This window comes from Eumetopias jubatus, unplaced genomic scaffold (genome assembly GCF_037043125.1).
Source record: "Eumetopias jubatus isolate StellerSeaLion01/CBP00866 unplaced genomic scaffold, mEumJub1_p1.0 scaffold_13, whole genome shotgun sequence".
In the NCBI taxonomy this organism is placed as follows: Eukaryota; Metazoa; Chordata; class Mammalia; order Carnivora; family Otariidae; genus Eumetopias; species Eumetopias jubatus.
Genome location: NW_028274819.1, coordinates 55,862,629 through 55,876,732, shown reverse-complemented (window position 1 = coordinate 55,876,732; position 14,104 = coordinate 55,862,629). Strand labels below are relative to the sequence as shown.

General features: G+C 34.9%; 2 protein-coding genes across 9 annotated transcripts in view; one reads left to right on the top strand and one right to left on the bottom strand.

Annotated features, from left to right (window-relative positions):
* Positions 1 to 14,104, top strand: part of PGM2L1 (phosphoglucomutase 2 like 1) — a 102,072-nt gene that overhangs the window by 50,639 nt on the left and 37,329 nt on the right. The window lies entirely within an intron of this gene.
* LOC114218744 (enhancer of rudimentary homolog) lies at positions 4,253 to 5,045 on the bottom strand. The gene has a single exon (XM_028116001.2). It carries the CDS (start codon positions 4,964 to 4,966, stop codon positions 4,652 to 4,654), a length of 315 nt encoding a protein of 104 aa, XP_027971802.1. The 5' UTR covers positions 4,967 to 5,045; the 3' UTR covers positions 4,253 to 4,651.

Below are 14,104 nucleotides of genomic sequence, written 5' to 3'. Positions count from 1 at the left end.
GGACACTGGCACTGACATGGATGAATTACTCCAATGTAAAGAAATACCAGATGACTATAGTCCCTAGATCCACATTGGGCTTCAAGGAATGTGTCTATGCCATAAATAATAAAAAGCTGGAAGATGTTAGTGATACGGTGAAGGGTATGCTTTTCTGGCAACATTAAAAAAAGAAAAGCAGTTATCCATGGATAGCAGAGGAGAAGGGAGGGGAAGAGGGAGGGAAGGAGGGAAGGAAGGAAGCTCTGAGTAAGCAAGTTATGGTTTGAACATGAAGCAAATGAAAACATGGCATGATTTTGAACAATGAATTGATAGAGCTTAAGAAGCAATTCCTTTTGATCTCAATACCTTAAGGAGACATAGGTGGGCACCCACTACAGGGATTCACAGTGAACAATATTTAGATGATCTTAACCTTGTGTTTACATTATGTTCAATTTTGAGGATCAACCTGAAGACAAAACACAAGATTTAATTATTTTTCTATTGTGGTGAAAAAACACATAACATGAAATTACCATCTTAACCATTTTTTAAAAGATTTTATTTATTTATTTGACAGAGAGAGAGGGAACACAAGCAGGGGGAGTGGGAGAGGGAGAAGCAGGCTTCTCACTGAGCAGGGATGTGGGGCTTGATCCCTGTACCCTGGGATCATGACCTGAGCCGAAGGCAGACACTTAACGACTGAGCCACCCAGGCGCCCCACCATATTAACCATTTTTAAGTGTACGGCTCAGTAGTGTTAATTATATTCACATTGTTGTGAAATGGATCTCTAGAACTTTCTCATCTTGCAAGTCTGAAACCCACCCATTACGTAAGTCCCCTTTTGTCCCTCCCCCCGTCCCTGATAACCACCATTCTACTGTTTCTATGAATTTGACTACTTTATTTATTTATTTATTTTTAAGATTTTATTTATTTATTTGACAGAGAGAGACACAGCAAGAGAGGGAACCCAAGCAGGGTGGGTGGGAGAGGGAGAAGCCAGCTTCCCGCTGAGCAGGGAGCACGAGGCGGGGCTCAATTCCAGGACCCTGGGATCATGACCTGAGCCGAAGGCAGATGCTTAACAACTGAGCCAGGCACCCTTGACTACTTTAGATACTTCATATAAAGAGATATAAAAGAGAATCATACAGTATTTGTCTTTTTGTGACTGGTTTATTTCACTTAGCATAATGTCTTTAAGGTTTATCATGTTGTAGCCTGTGACGGGATTTCCATTTATAAGGCTGAATAATAGGGTATACCATATTTTTTTATCCATTCATCCATCAGTGGACATTTGGGTTGCATCCACCCTTTGGCTGTTGTGAATAGTGCTGCTGTGAACATAGATGTGCAAATATCTCATCAAGACCCTGCTTTCAATTCTTTTAGTTATATACCCAGAAGTGGGATGATTGCTGGAACAAAATGTAGATGTTAGTGGCATAAATAGGGTTTTGGCTTACTGTGCTTTGTTTCATGCTACTTTCTGTCTTTCGGAAATATGTTGAAATTTCATCTACTCCTCAGTACCCATTGACCCCTTCCCCAGTTCTTTTTGCATTATGGGTTTAGTCCTTTTATACCTTTACTGTCATTTTAAAAATTCTCAGGAAGAAGAGGAGATAAGCATTTGAGTCTTTCATCTTCAACTGAAACTATTATTTTTTTCAAATTAAAAATGTACTAAAACTGGAAGCAACCAAGATGTCCTTCAGTAGGTGAATGGGTAAACAAACTTTGGTACATCCATACAGTAGAATATTATTTATTGATTTTTAAAAAAAATGAGTTATCAAGCCACAAAAAAGTAAGCCATCAAGCCACAAAAACACAGTTAAGAAACTTTACTTACTACTTAATGAAAGAAGCCATTCTGAAAAAGCTACATACTGAGACTCCAACTATATGTCATTCTGAAAAAGGTAAAACTATAGAGACAATAAAAAAAAAAATTACCAGGGAAAAGGAGGGAGTAGATGGAGCACAAAGGATTTTTAGAGCAGTAAAGCTATTCTTATATGATACTGTAATGTGTAATACATTATGTATTTGTCAAAACCCATATGTAAACTATGGACTTCAGTTTGTAGTATTGGATCAATATTGGATCAATTACAACAAATGTATCATACTAATAGAAGATGTTCACAACAGGGGAAACTGAAGGGAACTCCTTGTACTATCTGCTCAATTTTCTGTAACCTAAAACTGTTGTAAAAAGTCAAGTCTAGAGTGAGGATGCCTGGCTGGCTCAGTCAGTAGCGTGTGACTCTTGATCTCGGGGTCATGAGTTTCATCCCCACATTGGGGGGTAGAGTTTACTTAATAAAAAAAAAATGTTTAAAAAAAGTAAAGTCTATGAGTTTAAAGAATATATATGTACTTCAAAGGGAAAGGATTCATATTTGAAAGCACATCCTGCTTTCCCACCTGAAATTTTCAAAATAGGTAGACTAGCTTCTGCTTTTTATTTGGGGGTTCTCTTTGCCCTATCTTTTCTTTCATAAAGGATTTTTGTTTAGTTCCTTCACGCTTTCTACAGGATCATTAGAAAGCCTACGTGGATATATCTTTGATCAAGAATTATTTTCCCTCTTTCTTTCCTCCTATTTAAAAAATCTGAGAGAGCCTAGAGAACCTAATGAAAAGGAATTTGTCTTCATTTGGTCCTTTCAGATTTTACTTGTAAGATATATTGAACTAACCAAAGAATATAAGTATAATATTTCACCATTTCAGATTTTCATAGTCCCTCCCTGGATTATCTAAATTAGACTTCTTTCATCCTCTTGGAGAGACAGCATGATTTGCTTGTTTAATTGTTTTTACATATTTCATGTGTCTGTTTGTTTTTCATAGATATATTTTCCCCAAAATGAAAGGTTGATTAGTAATTTAGTGCAGATTTTAGTAAAATATTTTTTCATTCGTCAATTTCTATTGCCAGCTAGTACTAAGGCTGCTGCCCTCTGGTGTTGGGAGTTAATGGAGAAAAGAATATTTTTCTGGTGGAAAAGAATATAGACAAGTAGGTACTATATCTAATCCTGCCTGGGATCCTTTACACCAGATAATTTAGTGAGCACTGGATCTTTTTTTTTTTTTAAGATTTTATTTATTCATGAGAGAGAGAGAGAGAGAGAGGCAGAGGGAGAAGCAGGATCCCCTCTGAGCAGGGAGCCTGATGCGGGACCTGATCCCAGGACCCTGGGATCATGACCTGAGCTGAAGGCAGACGCTTAACCATCTGAGCTATCCAGGCGCCCATGAGCACTGGATCTTACCAAACAAAACTATGACATGGTCGTATCAAATGCCCAAAAGAATATTAAAATTATAATGTAAATGAAAAATCCTATGCTTCTCAGATACATAGGCCTTTTAACTTTCAGCTAATCAGAAGATCTCTTTAAACAATGGTCTTATTTTATGGTTTCTGCTTCACATTTTTCTCGTCATTTTTCCTCTGAAATGTTTCATTATTTATACAGGTAAAATTTAGAAAAAACCTAAATGCCCACCAAAGGGGAAAGGATAAACAAATTGGAACACTGCAACAGTTGAATACACTAGATCAGGGATGAATGGATAAAGAAGTTATGGTATATATACACCATGGAATATTATTCAGCCATAAAAAATGAGAACACACTACCATTTGTGACAACATAGATGGAACTTGAAGGCATTATGCTAAGGGGAAAAAAGACAGACAAGAAAGACAAAGACTATATGATCTTCCTTACATGTGGAATCTAAAAAAAACCAAAAGACCAAAAAACACACCAAACTCATAGATCAGATTTGTGGTTACCAGATGGGGGTTGTGTATGCAGAATTAGAGGAAGGTGGTCAAAGGGTATAAACTTCTGGTTATAAGATAAGTAAGTACTAGGGATGTAATAGACAATATAATTATAGTTTATACTGCTGTATGACATATTGGAAAAGTTGTTAAGAAAGTAGATTCTAGAGGCACCTGGGTGGCTCAGTTGGTTGAGCATCCGACTCTTGGTTTCGGCTCAGGTCATGATCTCGAGGTCGTGAGATTGAGCCCTCCCTTGGGCTCCATGCTCAGTGGGGAATCTGCTTAGATTCTTTCCACTCCCTCTCCCTCTGCCCCTCCCCCTACTCTCTCTCTCTCTAAAATCTTTAAAAAAAGAAATTTCTCATACAGAGAAATTTTTTTCCCTTTGTTGTATCTATATAAGATGATGGATGTTAACTAAACCTATTGTGCCAATCATTTTCTTTTTTTTAACTAAAGAACATTTATTCATTTTTCACTAAGACTTTATCTTGAGCATGTAACTAAACTGTCACTACCCCCCCACCCCAACCTGAAGGGTTAGTACAGCGAATGTTATAAAGTAGATATGAACAGTTTGAAGGACTGGAACCAAGATTAACTGACAAACAACTTCCATCTAAATTATCATAAAAATGTTTAAGTAAAAAAAAAAAGGGAGGGGAAGGGGGCAATGGGGGTTTCAGATTGAACAAGATCCTCACATTTCATCTAATACCTTCCATCCTGGCTAGAGTACACCAAGATGGAGACAGGATTACTATAATACAGAGCCGCCACTGCAGCACGCTGTACACACCTGTGTTCCAAGCCCACCCCCAGCCCCCACTGCTTCTAACTCAGCTATTTCCCGGCCTGTTGGGCCTGCCGACGAAGGAGCACGTAGATCTTCTCTTTAATCCAGTCTTTGTTATAGGGCTGGTATGTCTGGGTGTCAGCTCGGTAAACAAGGCAGCTGAGGTCTGCCAGATCGTCAATAAAATCAAACAACTGACTGATATCATATGTGATAGAGGGACTGTTGGGATTCATTCTCTTCAGATGTTCTTCATACATTTTACAAATACCTTCCATGCATTCATTCACAGATTCATAGTCAGCATAAGTTCTGCCTTCTGGCCTCTTGGTAGGCTGTACCAGCAAAATGGTGTGAGACATCGCGCCAAACTCTCTCGCTGCAGCCGCTGCCTACACCGCCGCCGCATACGAGCTTAGCCGCAACGCCACCAACAGCCGCCAATCATTTCACAATACCTTGAATAGCATGAAGGTTGGGGTGCCAATACCCCAAGCAGTCAAAAATCTTCGTGTAACTTTTGACTTCCAAAAAACTTAATAATACCCTATTTTTGACCAGAAGCCTTACCGATAACATAAACAGTTGATTAACACATATTTTGTATATGTATTATAAAATGTATTCTTATAATAATGTAAGCTAGACAAAAGAAAATGTTTTTAAGAAAATCATAAGAGAAAATACATTCATAATTCTATACTGACTTTACTGAAAAAATCTGCATATAAGTGGACCTGCTCTGTTCAAACCTGTGGTGTTCAAGGGCCGATTGTATACATAAATTAAACCATCATGCTGTATATCTTAATATACAGAACAAAACAAATATAGATCTATATGTATTGAAAGGATCTTTAAGATATATTAAGTGAATAATCAAGTTATAGAACATTGTGTGCAATTTGATACCAGATATATAAAATAAAAAGAGAGAGAGCAAAACTACATATCTATACATATGTAGATGCCAGTAAAGGTCTGGAAGGATGCATCACAACATTACTGGCTCCCCCTACAGAAGGGGCCTGGGACTGAGGGTAATAGTCAAAGACGTGTTTAGCTTTATCTGTATTATTAGTATTTTTTTTAAAGTAGGAAATTGTATGGATATAGTTCAAAATTAATAATAATATTTAAAACACAAATAAAGAGGGCACCTGGGTGGCTCAGTTGGTTAAGCATCTGACTCTTCATCTCAGCTCAAGTCTTATCTCTGGGTCTTGAGTTCAAGGTCTGCATTGGGCTCCATGCTGGGTGTGGAGCCTACTGGAAAAAAAACAAGATACAAATAAAGAATAATTAATGGTCAACTCTCTGATGCTGCTTTTTAAGAGCCATAGAAATTCAAAGTCAGGAAGACTACATAAGCAGTAGAATTTTAGCTAGGTCTTGAAGGATAAATAGGGTAGAAATAGATGATGAATGTGGGGACAGAAAATTTAAGGTGGGAGAAATAGAAGAATAAAGTGGAAAATGAAACTGTTCAGGGAAATGAAACTGAACGGGTAGCATGCAAGAATAATGAAGTTTGTTGTTGTTGTTTTTTTTTTTAGCTCAAGTGTAGCACATGTGTTGGACTGCTGTGGCAGTAAAGATTACATAAAGGAGGGGTGCCTGGAGGTGTCTGCATTTGGCCCAGGACTAGATCCCAGGGTGGGGCTCGCTGCTCAGCGGAGAGTGTGCTTCTCCCTCTCCCAATGACCCTCCCTGCGCCTGCCCTCGTTCACCCTCTCTCTCTCAAATCAATAAATTTTCTTAAAAATTCTAAAAAGATTATGTAAAGGAAAAAGGAAATCTCTTGTTTATTGAGTGATCATTTGCCAGATGTGTTAATAGATGCTTTCATGTAAAAAAAAAAAAATCTCTTTTAATCCTGCAAGGATTGTTTGAGGTAGTTATTCCCATTTTTTAACTCTATATACAAACTCGGGCTCAGAGAAATGGAGAGTATTTAAATCTGAAAAGATTTCGATCTCTGGCCTTTGGGATCCGATTCCCACCCTTCCTGACATTTATATTTGATGTAACCGGAATTGGACTCTATTGTTGGTTCTTGGCTGATTAGTCTGGCAGTATGTAATTAGGATGAGATGGGTTGGAGATGTGATCCTGGAGACTATTCTAGAATTATGGATAACAAAGTTTTACATTAGGATGATTATAGAGCCTTCCAACAGAAAGAAGTAATGAGCCTTTTTAACAAATTGACCTCTCCTTTTTAAAAATACAGAGAATGATAAACATCTCCTATTTTGTTACAATATTTTACTGAATTTGAATCAGATCTCCTTTTATTTATTTCTTTAAAATAAATTACAGGTTCAGTTTAAATTCCCATATCCACTTTACTGATCCCATTCTCCTCCCCTTCCACCTTTCCCCAAAGTAGCCAAGGCATATCTAAGAATACTAGAGTTTTGTCTAAATTTCCTGTTTGGTTGAAAAATAGCTTTGTTTTTCATTTAATCAAAGTAAAGATAACCCTGAAAGCTAAACAGCTCCTTTAAAAAAAAATCACTTAGTCAAAACTATTTCAATGCCTGAAAACACTCAAATCAAAATTGAGGTATTTTGTTTTTTATAATATATAAATAATATATAACTTTTGAAAACGATACTGTTAACTTACCCCTAAATAGTACCAGAAGCTATAGATCCTTAGCAAAGTGCAAGTCAACAATAAAATAACATCAAATACAGCCTAAGATGTTCATTAAGTAGAAATGTCATATTTTATAAAGATAGTAAGTTTCATTTGTGGTTTCTGTAAAATTATATTCATAGTTACATAGAATTAATGATTTAAATGTCCCCTCTCCCAAACATCAAGGAACTTTTACGTAATTCTCAGGAAAAACTTAACAGTAAGAGAGTTGATATTCTACTACAGTACAACTCACACCCATGAATTTCTTTTTGTAATTTGCATGTCTTTAAAAAAAGAAACTGCTTCATAAAGAGAATTCAGGTATCTTTCAAATATTGTATTTTTAACATTCAATTATATTTTTCAAATGTTTTATAAAGGGAATTGAAAAAAAAACCTAATATTGTTTGTTATTAATTTCTACTTTATAATGTAAAACACTGTGCATCTTTATTTATGCATATTTCCTGTACTTCAACCTCAGCTTTAGGGCTTTTCTATATACTTTTTTTTTTAAGTCAGACTTATTGAGGTATAATTTACATTTACATAATTGACAGTAAATTTCATTCCTGTCAATTTCATTTCATTCATTAAGTGTTCCATTTAATGAATTTTGAAAACTATATACAATTGCATAACCAACATCACAATCAAAGAGCATTTGTATCACTGCAAAAAGTTCCCTCCTGCCCCTTTTGTAGTGAATCTCCTTGCTCCCACCCCTGTCAACCACTGATCTAATTTTGTCCTGTCATTTTTGTTAATTGAGATACAATTCACATAACATGAAATAAAATTTCACCATTTTAAGATGTATAATTCAGTGGGTTTTAGTATATTCAAAAGGCTGTGCAATTGTCACCACTATCTAATTCCCAAACATTGCAGTCATCCCAGAAAGAAACCCCATACCCATTAGTAGTCACTTCCCATTCCTCCTTCCCCACCCCAGCTTCTGACAAAGACTCATCAGTCTAAACTTGCCTATTCTGGACCTTTCATATAAATGGAAGCATACTATTGTTGTGCCCTCCTTTGTGTCTGCCTTCTTTCACTTAGCACATTTTCAAAGTTCATCCATATTGTAGCATGAATCAATACTTATTATAGCTAATTGGGTATTTATATATCTTCTTTAGTGAATCTTTGCCCCTTTTTATTTTATTTTTTTAAAGATTTTATTTGAGAGAGAGAGAGCACGAGCGGGGGTGGGGGAGGGTCAGAGGGAGAGGGAGAAGCAGACTCCCCCCTGAGCGGGGATCCTGCCAGGCTCATTCCAGGAGCTCATTCTAGAGGCTTGATCCCAGGACCCCAAGATCATGACCTGAGCCAAAGTCAGACACTCAACCGTCTGAGCTGCCCAGGCACCCCTCCTTTGCCCCGTTTTAAATTGGGTTGTTTTTTTATTGTTGAGTTGTAATAGTTCTTTACTGTTCCTGCAGTTTGCCTTTACAAAAATCATACAATATGTAGACTTTTTGTGTCTAGCTTCCTTCACTTAACATAATGCTTGTGAGATTTATCCATTTTGTTGTATATTTCAGTGGTTTATTCCTTTTTATTGCTAAATGTTATTCCATTTTATGGATGTACAATTTGTTTATTCATTCACCAGTTGATGGACAACATGTTTCAACTGTTAAGAATAAATCTACCATTAAAATTCATTTACAGGTCTTTGTGTGAATGTGTTTCATTTCTCTTGGGTAGATGCCTCGTGGAATTACTATTAAAAATATACTGAGAAATTTAAAAATAATTATTGGGTGTGGATTTTTCAAATGCTTTCTCTGCATCTGAGATGGTGTTTTTTTCTGTTTTTTGTTTTTTTTAAATTAAGACATTATTTTTTTTAGTCAAGAAAAGTGTGTGTCAAAATACCTAGAGAAAAACAGCAAACACTTGAAATGTATTTTGACTGCCTTATATGAGAAATATTTTTTGTTTAAAGCTTAGTAGATACTTGAGTATGACTATATTATTGAACAGTAAAATTCGGCTCAATGTGTGTGCTTTGTTAAAAAAAAACTGTCTACCTAATCTTAAGTTTTGAAATAAAATAATATTTTGGGACGCCTGGGTAGCTCAGTTGGTTGGGCGTCTGCCTTTGGCTTAGGTCATGATCCCCTGGGATGGAGTCCCACATCGGGCTCCTTGCTTGGCAGGGAGCCTGCTTCTCCCTCTTCCTGCCGCTCCCCCTGCTTGTGCTTGCTTTCTTTCTCTCTCTGACAAATAAATGGATAAAATTTTTTAAAAAATCAATATTTTCATCTTTCACACTAATTTTGGTATATTTAGTATTATACTTAAATGATAATATATTTGGAATTGTATTTTCTGCTTTTTGAGTAGTTAGAATCTTAACTTCCTGGATATGATTCTTATATTCATTAAGTGGTTATTTCTCAAATTTTATTAAGCCATTATTAATGAAATCTCATTTTATATGACAAGAATAGTCATTCAAATTTATCTAAGCCAATTTAATTTATGCTAATTTCTATAATTTTTTTTAAAATGAGAAATTATTTTACCTATATGTGGAATCTAAAAGACAAAACAAATGAACAAACTAAAACCAGAAACAGACTCATAAATACAGAGAACAAACTGGTGGTTGCCAGAGGGGAGTGGGGTGGAGGCATGTGCAAAATAGGCAAAAGGGATTGAGAAATACAAACTTCCAGTTACAAACAAGTCATGGAGATGAGTACAGCATAGGGAATATAGTCAATAATATTGTATTAACATATGGTGACAGATGGTATAACTACATTTATCATGGTGAGCATTGTGTAATCTATTGAATTATCAAATCACTGTTTTATATTTAAAACGTATACAATGTTGTATGTCAACTACTGTATGAAAAAGAAATTTTAAAGATTGAGAAATAAAATTTAGACTTACACAAAGACCCTCAAATGGGAAAAAATTATTGGTGAGCAAGAGTATATTTTGGACTCAGTAAGGAAGCATCTGGTTGGGAAAACATGTTCTGCTTCAGGTCTCTAGATTTGGATCTTCAAGCTGGCTGACCCTCAGAGTAAATGTCGTTTACTCTTCAGATTTTCAGACAGCCATTTCCTATTTTAACTTCTGTTTAGAAATAAATATTTTTTCTCTGTAGTTACATAAAACTGGTATTTATTGTTTAGACACCAGACTCTGTCAGTAACATTTTAAAATGTTATTTGCAGCTTTGCAATTTTAGATATACTTGAGCCACTAAAAAGTCAGTTTTGTATAGTGCCTCATCTTTAGATATAAAACAGTATTAGGATTTGGATTGTGAATATATATTACGTTCTTTTAGATCTGTTCTAATCTTCTAAACAATGAAGATCACATTTTAAATTGTTTTTATGCTGTTAGGTTTAGTACTAGAATATTAATAGAGTAGATTCAAGTTATATAAAAATTATACAAATATTAGATTTATAAAAGAAGATTTATAGGTGAATTCCCCATTGACAAACTTGATTTGTTTTATAAAATGATGATTAATTACTTTTACATACTTTTATATACATTTACATTTATTACACGTCAGTAATACAGAAACCCCCTAATTATGAACAGAATAGGTTCAGAAAAGCTTAGGTGAGTCCAAAATAATCCTTCGTAAGTGAGTACTAATACTTTCATTTCATGGCTGGCAGAGTTGGAGTGAGTTTGGTCTGGTATATAGCTTTATTCACATTTATGAGAGTTTATAAGAAGTTTGTTAGAAGTTTGTTTTTTTTTTGGTAAATCAGTTCTTTCATGTTTTCTTTGAATGGACCTACACTTTGGAAAAAACAGAACTCTACAGAGTATTATGTAAGAAGACACTTTCTTTTCTTCATTTCAGCCATATAAAGTTGCAGTAATCCATAGGATTAGAACCTAAAGGAAAATTTTGGGTAAACAGGTAAAATTTGAAAATAATGCATGGCTTTAATTCTGTATCTTTAGCTTACTGATTTCCTACTAAACAATCAGCTTTATTCCTGATGGAGTATAGAAAATGCTAGCAGTCACTAAAATCTTTTGGATTTTCTGCAGGATTACTTTTTTGGGGTACTAAAATTATTGGGATTCTAAAATATACTAGTTAAGAGCAAATTTAGTTCAGATTGAAAGCATTTACTTTCTAGGGGCGCCTGGGTGGCTCAGATGGTTGGGTGTCTGCCTTCAGCTCAGGTCATGATCCCAGAGTCCTGAGATCGAGTCCCGCAGGGAGCCCGCTTCTCCCTCTGCTTCTCTCTCTCTCTCTCTCTGTCTCTCATGAATAAATAAATAAAATCTTTTTTAAAAAAAGCATTTACTTTCTAAATAATTTTCATTTTATATAGTAGATCAATAAGTGCATTACCAAAAAGTATGTAAATCATATAACTTCTCCACAGACTTACAGTATAATTTTAGAGGTGCTTTCTTTATTGACACCAGTTGAACCATTTTTTTTTTTTGGCTGATTAGACTCCTCCTACCCTCAAGTAATGAGTGCATTGTAAATAAGAGAGCACGTTTAATTTGTTTTTGTTTTCTTTTGGTTTTTTTGAAGAGAGCACATTTAGTAAGTGAACAATAATTTGTATTTGAGAAGGCTCCAATATATGTTTTATTAATAGCCTTCTGTGGGTACTGGTCTAAAAAGAACAATTTGTGAAGTAAAAAGTATTCATGTAGACACACAAATAGTAGTTTTTCTCAGCCATCATAGATACTTAACTAATTTTTACCATAAAATAAGTAATACATCCATAAAATATCCAAACAGTGCCAAGGCTGTACAATAAAAATAAGTCACTTTTCTACCTCAGACCTCACTCCTGGTTTCCCCATCAGAGATAATCACTATTTTTAGTCTCTTATATTTGCATGGATAATTTCTGGAATGATATAAAGTATACACATGCCTTTTTTTACACAAATTAAAACACATATATGCTTCTGCTTTTCATTTAATACATCTGAGTTCTATGTGGAAATAGTATTTAAAAAATAATTTGTAGTTCTTTAGAATCTTCATATATGATAGCTTATAAAAATCATAGTCATTTGAAGATTTTAACAACAAAGTACAAATTCAATTTCATCTAAATGGAAAATATATAATAATCATGGCTACATAGGTAGTCCTTTAGGTATATTTTAAAACATTTGTGACATCAATATCTAATTTAATGTCTACCTATGAAATAGTGGAGAAATCTAAGTTTAAAGTAGATTTCATATGCCTGTCACTATAATCACTTAGCACTGTTTACCATAAAAATATACTTATGTCTAATGCATCATGATTTTTAATCCATTTTTATTTTTCTCTAATTTACAGGCTTTTTCAGAACCAGGAATTAGGTTAGTACTAGTTGTGATATTTATAACAGAGAATGGAATTTTTAGGCCCTACTCTACTAGCTCTACAGTTAAACATTAGGAAGTACTCAGTAACCTAATAGTATTCATGTCTGGTAGATCGTTTTTATTTAGCTGTAATCAAAAGGAATAATGTTTTACTTTACAGTTGGAGTTTATTATTAGAAGCATTATTAGCCTGCCCTACATAATTATTTTGTTGTTTGTAGTGAGATGGTACAGGATTTAGAGCCAGACCAACCTGGATTCAAATCCTGTCTAGACCTCTAATATTAGCTCTGTGTTACTAGGCTCCCTCTCTAAATCTTAAGTTCTTTATCAATACAATGGTAATAATACTACTACCAGTAAAATGCTGCAATCAACATTCTTGTATGAATAAATCTTTTTTTGTTTGGGTGAAGATATGGCTGTGGACAGAGAAATTTATGGGCCAAAAGACATATGCAGTTTAAATTTTGATAGTGGCTGAAACTCTAAAAAGACTATCCCAATTTCTTTTTTTTAAAATAAAATTTATTTATTTAATTTTAGTAATCTCTTCATCCAGTGTGGGTCTTGAACTCATGACCCCGAGATCAAGAGTCGCATGCTCTTCTGACTAAGCCAGCCAGGTGCCCCAGGACTATCCCAATTTCAGTGTCACTAACTATAATACACTGCCATGTACCCTCTACAGAATGGAGGTTTTTTAGTCTTCAATTTTTGCCATTCTTATACTTGTTTTTAAATGTTAGCCCTCTTCAGGTCTCTTTGAACTCTGTATCAAATCTGGTGGTATCTTAGACATTAGAATAATATATAGTAGCCCAGGTAATCTTATTGTTTATATTCTTCTCTTAATAGCTATTCATATTTTGGGGCACCCGGGTGGCTCAGTTGGTTAAGCATCTGCCTTCTGCTCAGGTCATGATCCTGAAGTCCCAGGATCCAGTTCCTCAGTGGGCTCCCTGCTCAGCGGGGAGTCTGCTTCTTTCTCTCCCTCTGCCCCTCCCCCACTCATGCACATGGCTCTCTTTCTCTTGCTATTCATATTTTTATGTAGCCTATGTATTTGTTAGTGTGTGCCATTTATAAAAGATTCCTTGAGTCAAGGTTTTATATGTATGTTTTATATATGTATATGGCATATATATGTGTATATATATATATTTTTTTACACTATCCATTTTTAGCAGATTACAATTTCAGTTAATCAGAATTTCCATGGCTTCTCATTAGTTTGTGGCATGTACTTTGGTTACTTTAATTCCACTATAACCAGAAAACCTTTTTGTTTAAATATATATTAATGTGTTTTTATTTCTTTGCAAGTACAAATATACTCTAATATTTAACACCTTGTAGGTGCCTTGGTTTATCATTCTGAATATTCATTATCATTGTATAGGCTATAGATGTAGAAGATCTAAGCTGTTAGTATGGACTAAATCTATACTATATATAGTATGGAAGGGAGAAGTTGTGGTTCACTTTATTTTTG

Excerpts from the sequence above, each read along its gene's own strand:
- LOC114218744 (XM_028116001.2), bottom strand. The coding sequence starts at position 4,966 with ATGTCTCACACCATTTTGCTGGTACAGCCTACCAAGAGGCCAGAAGGC.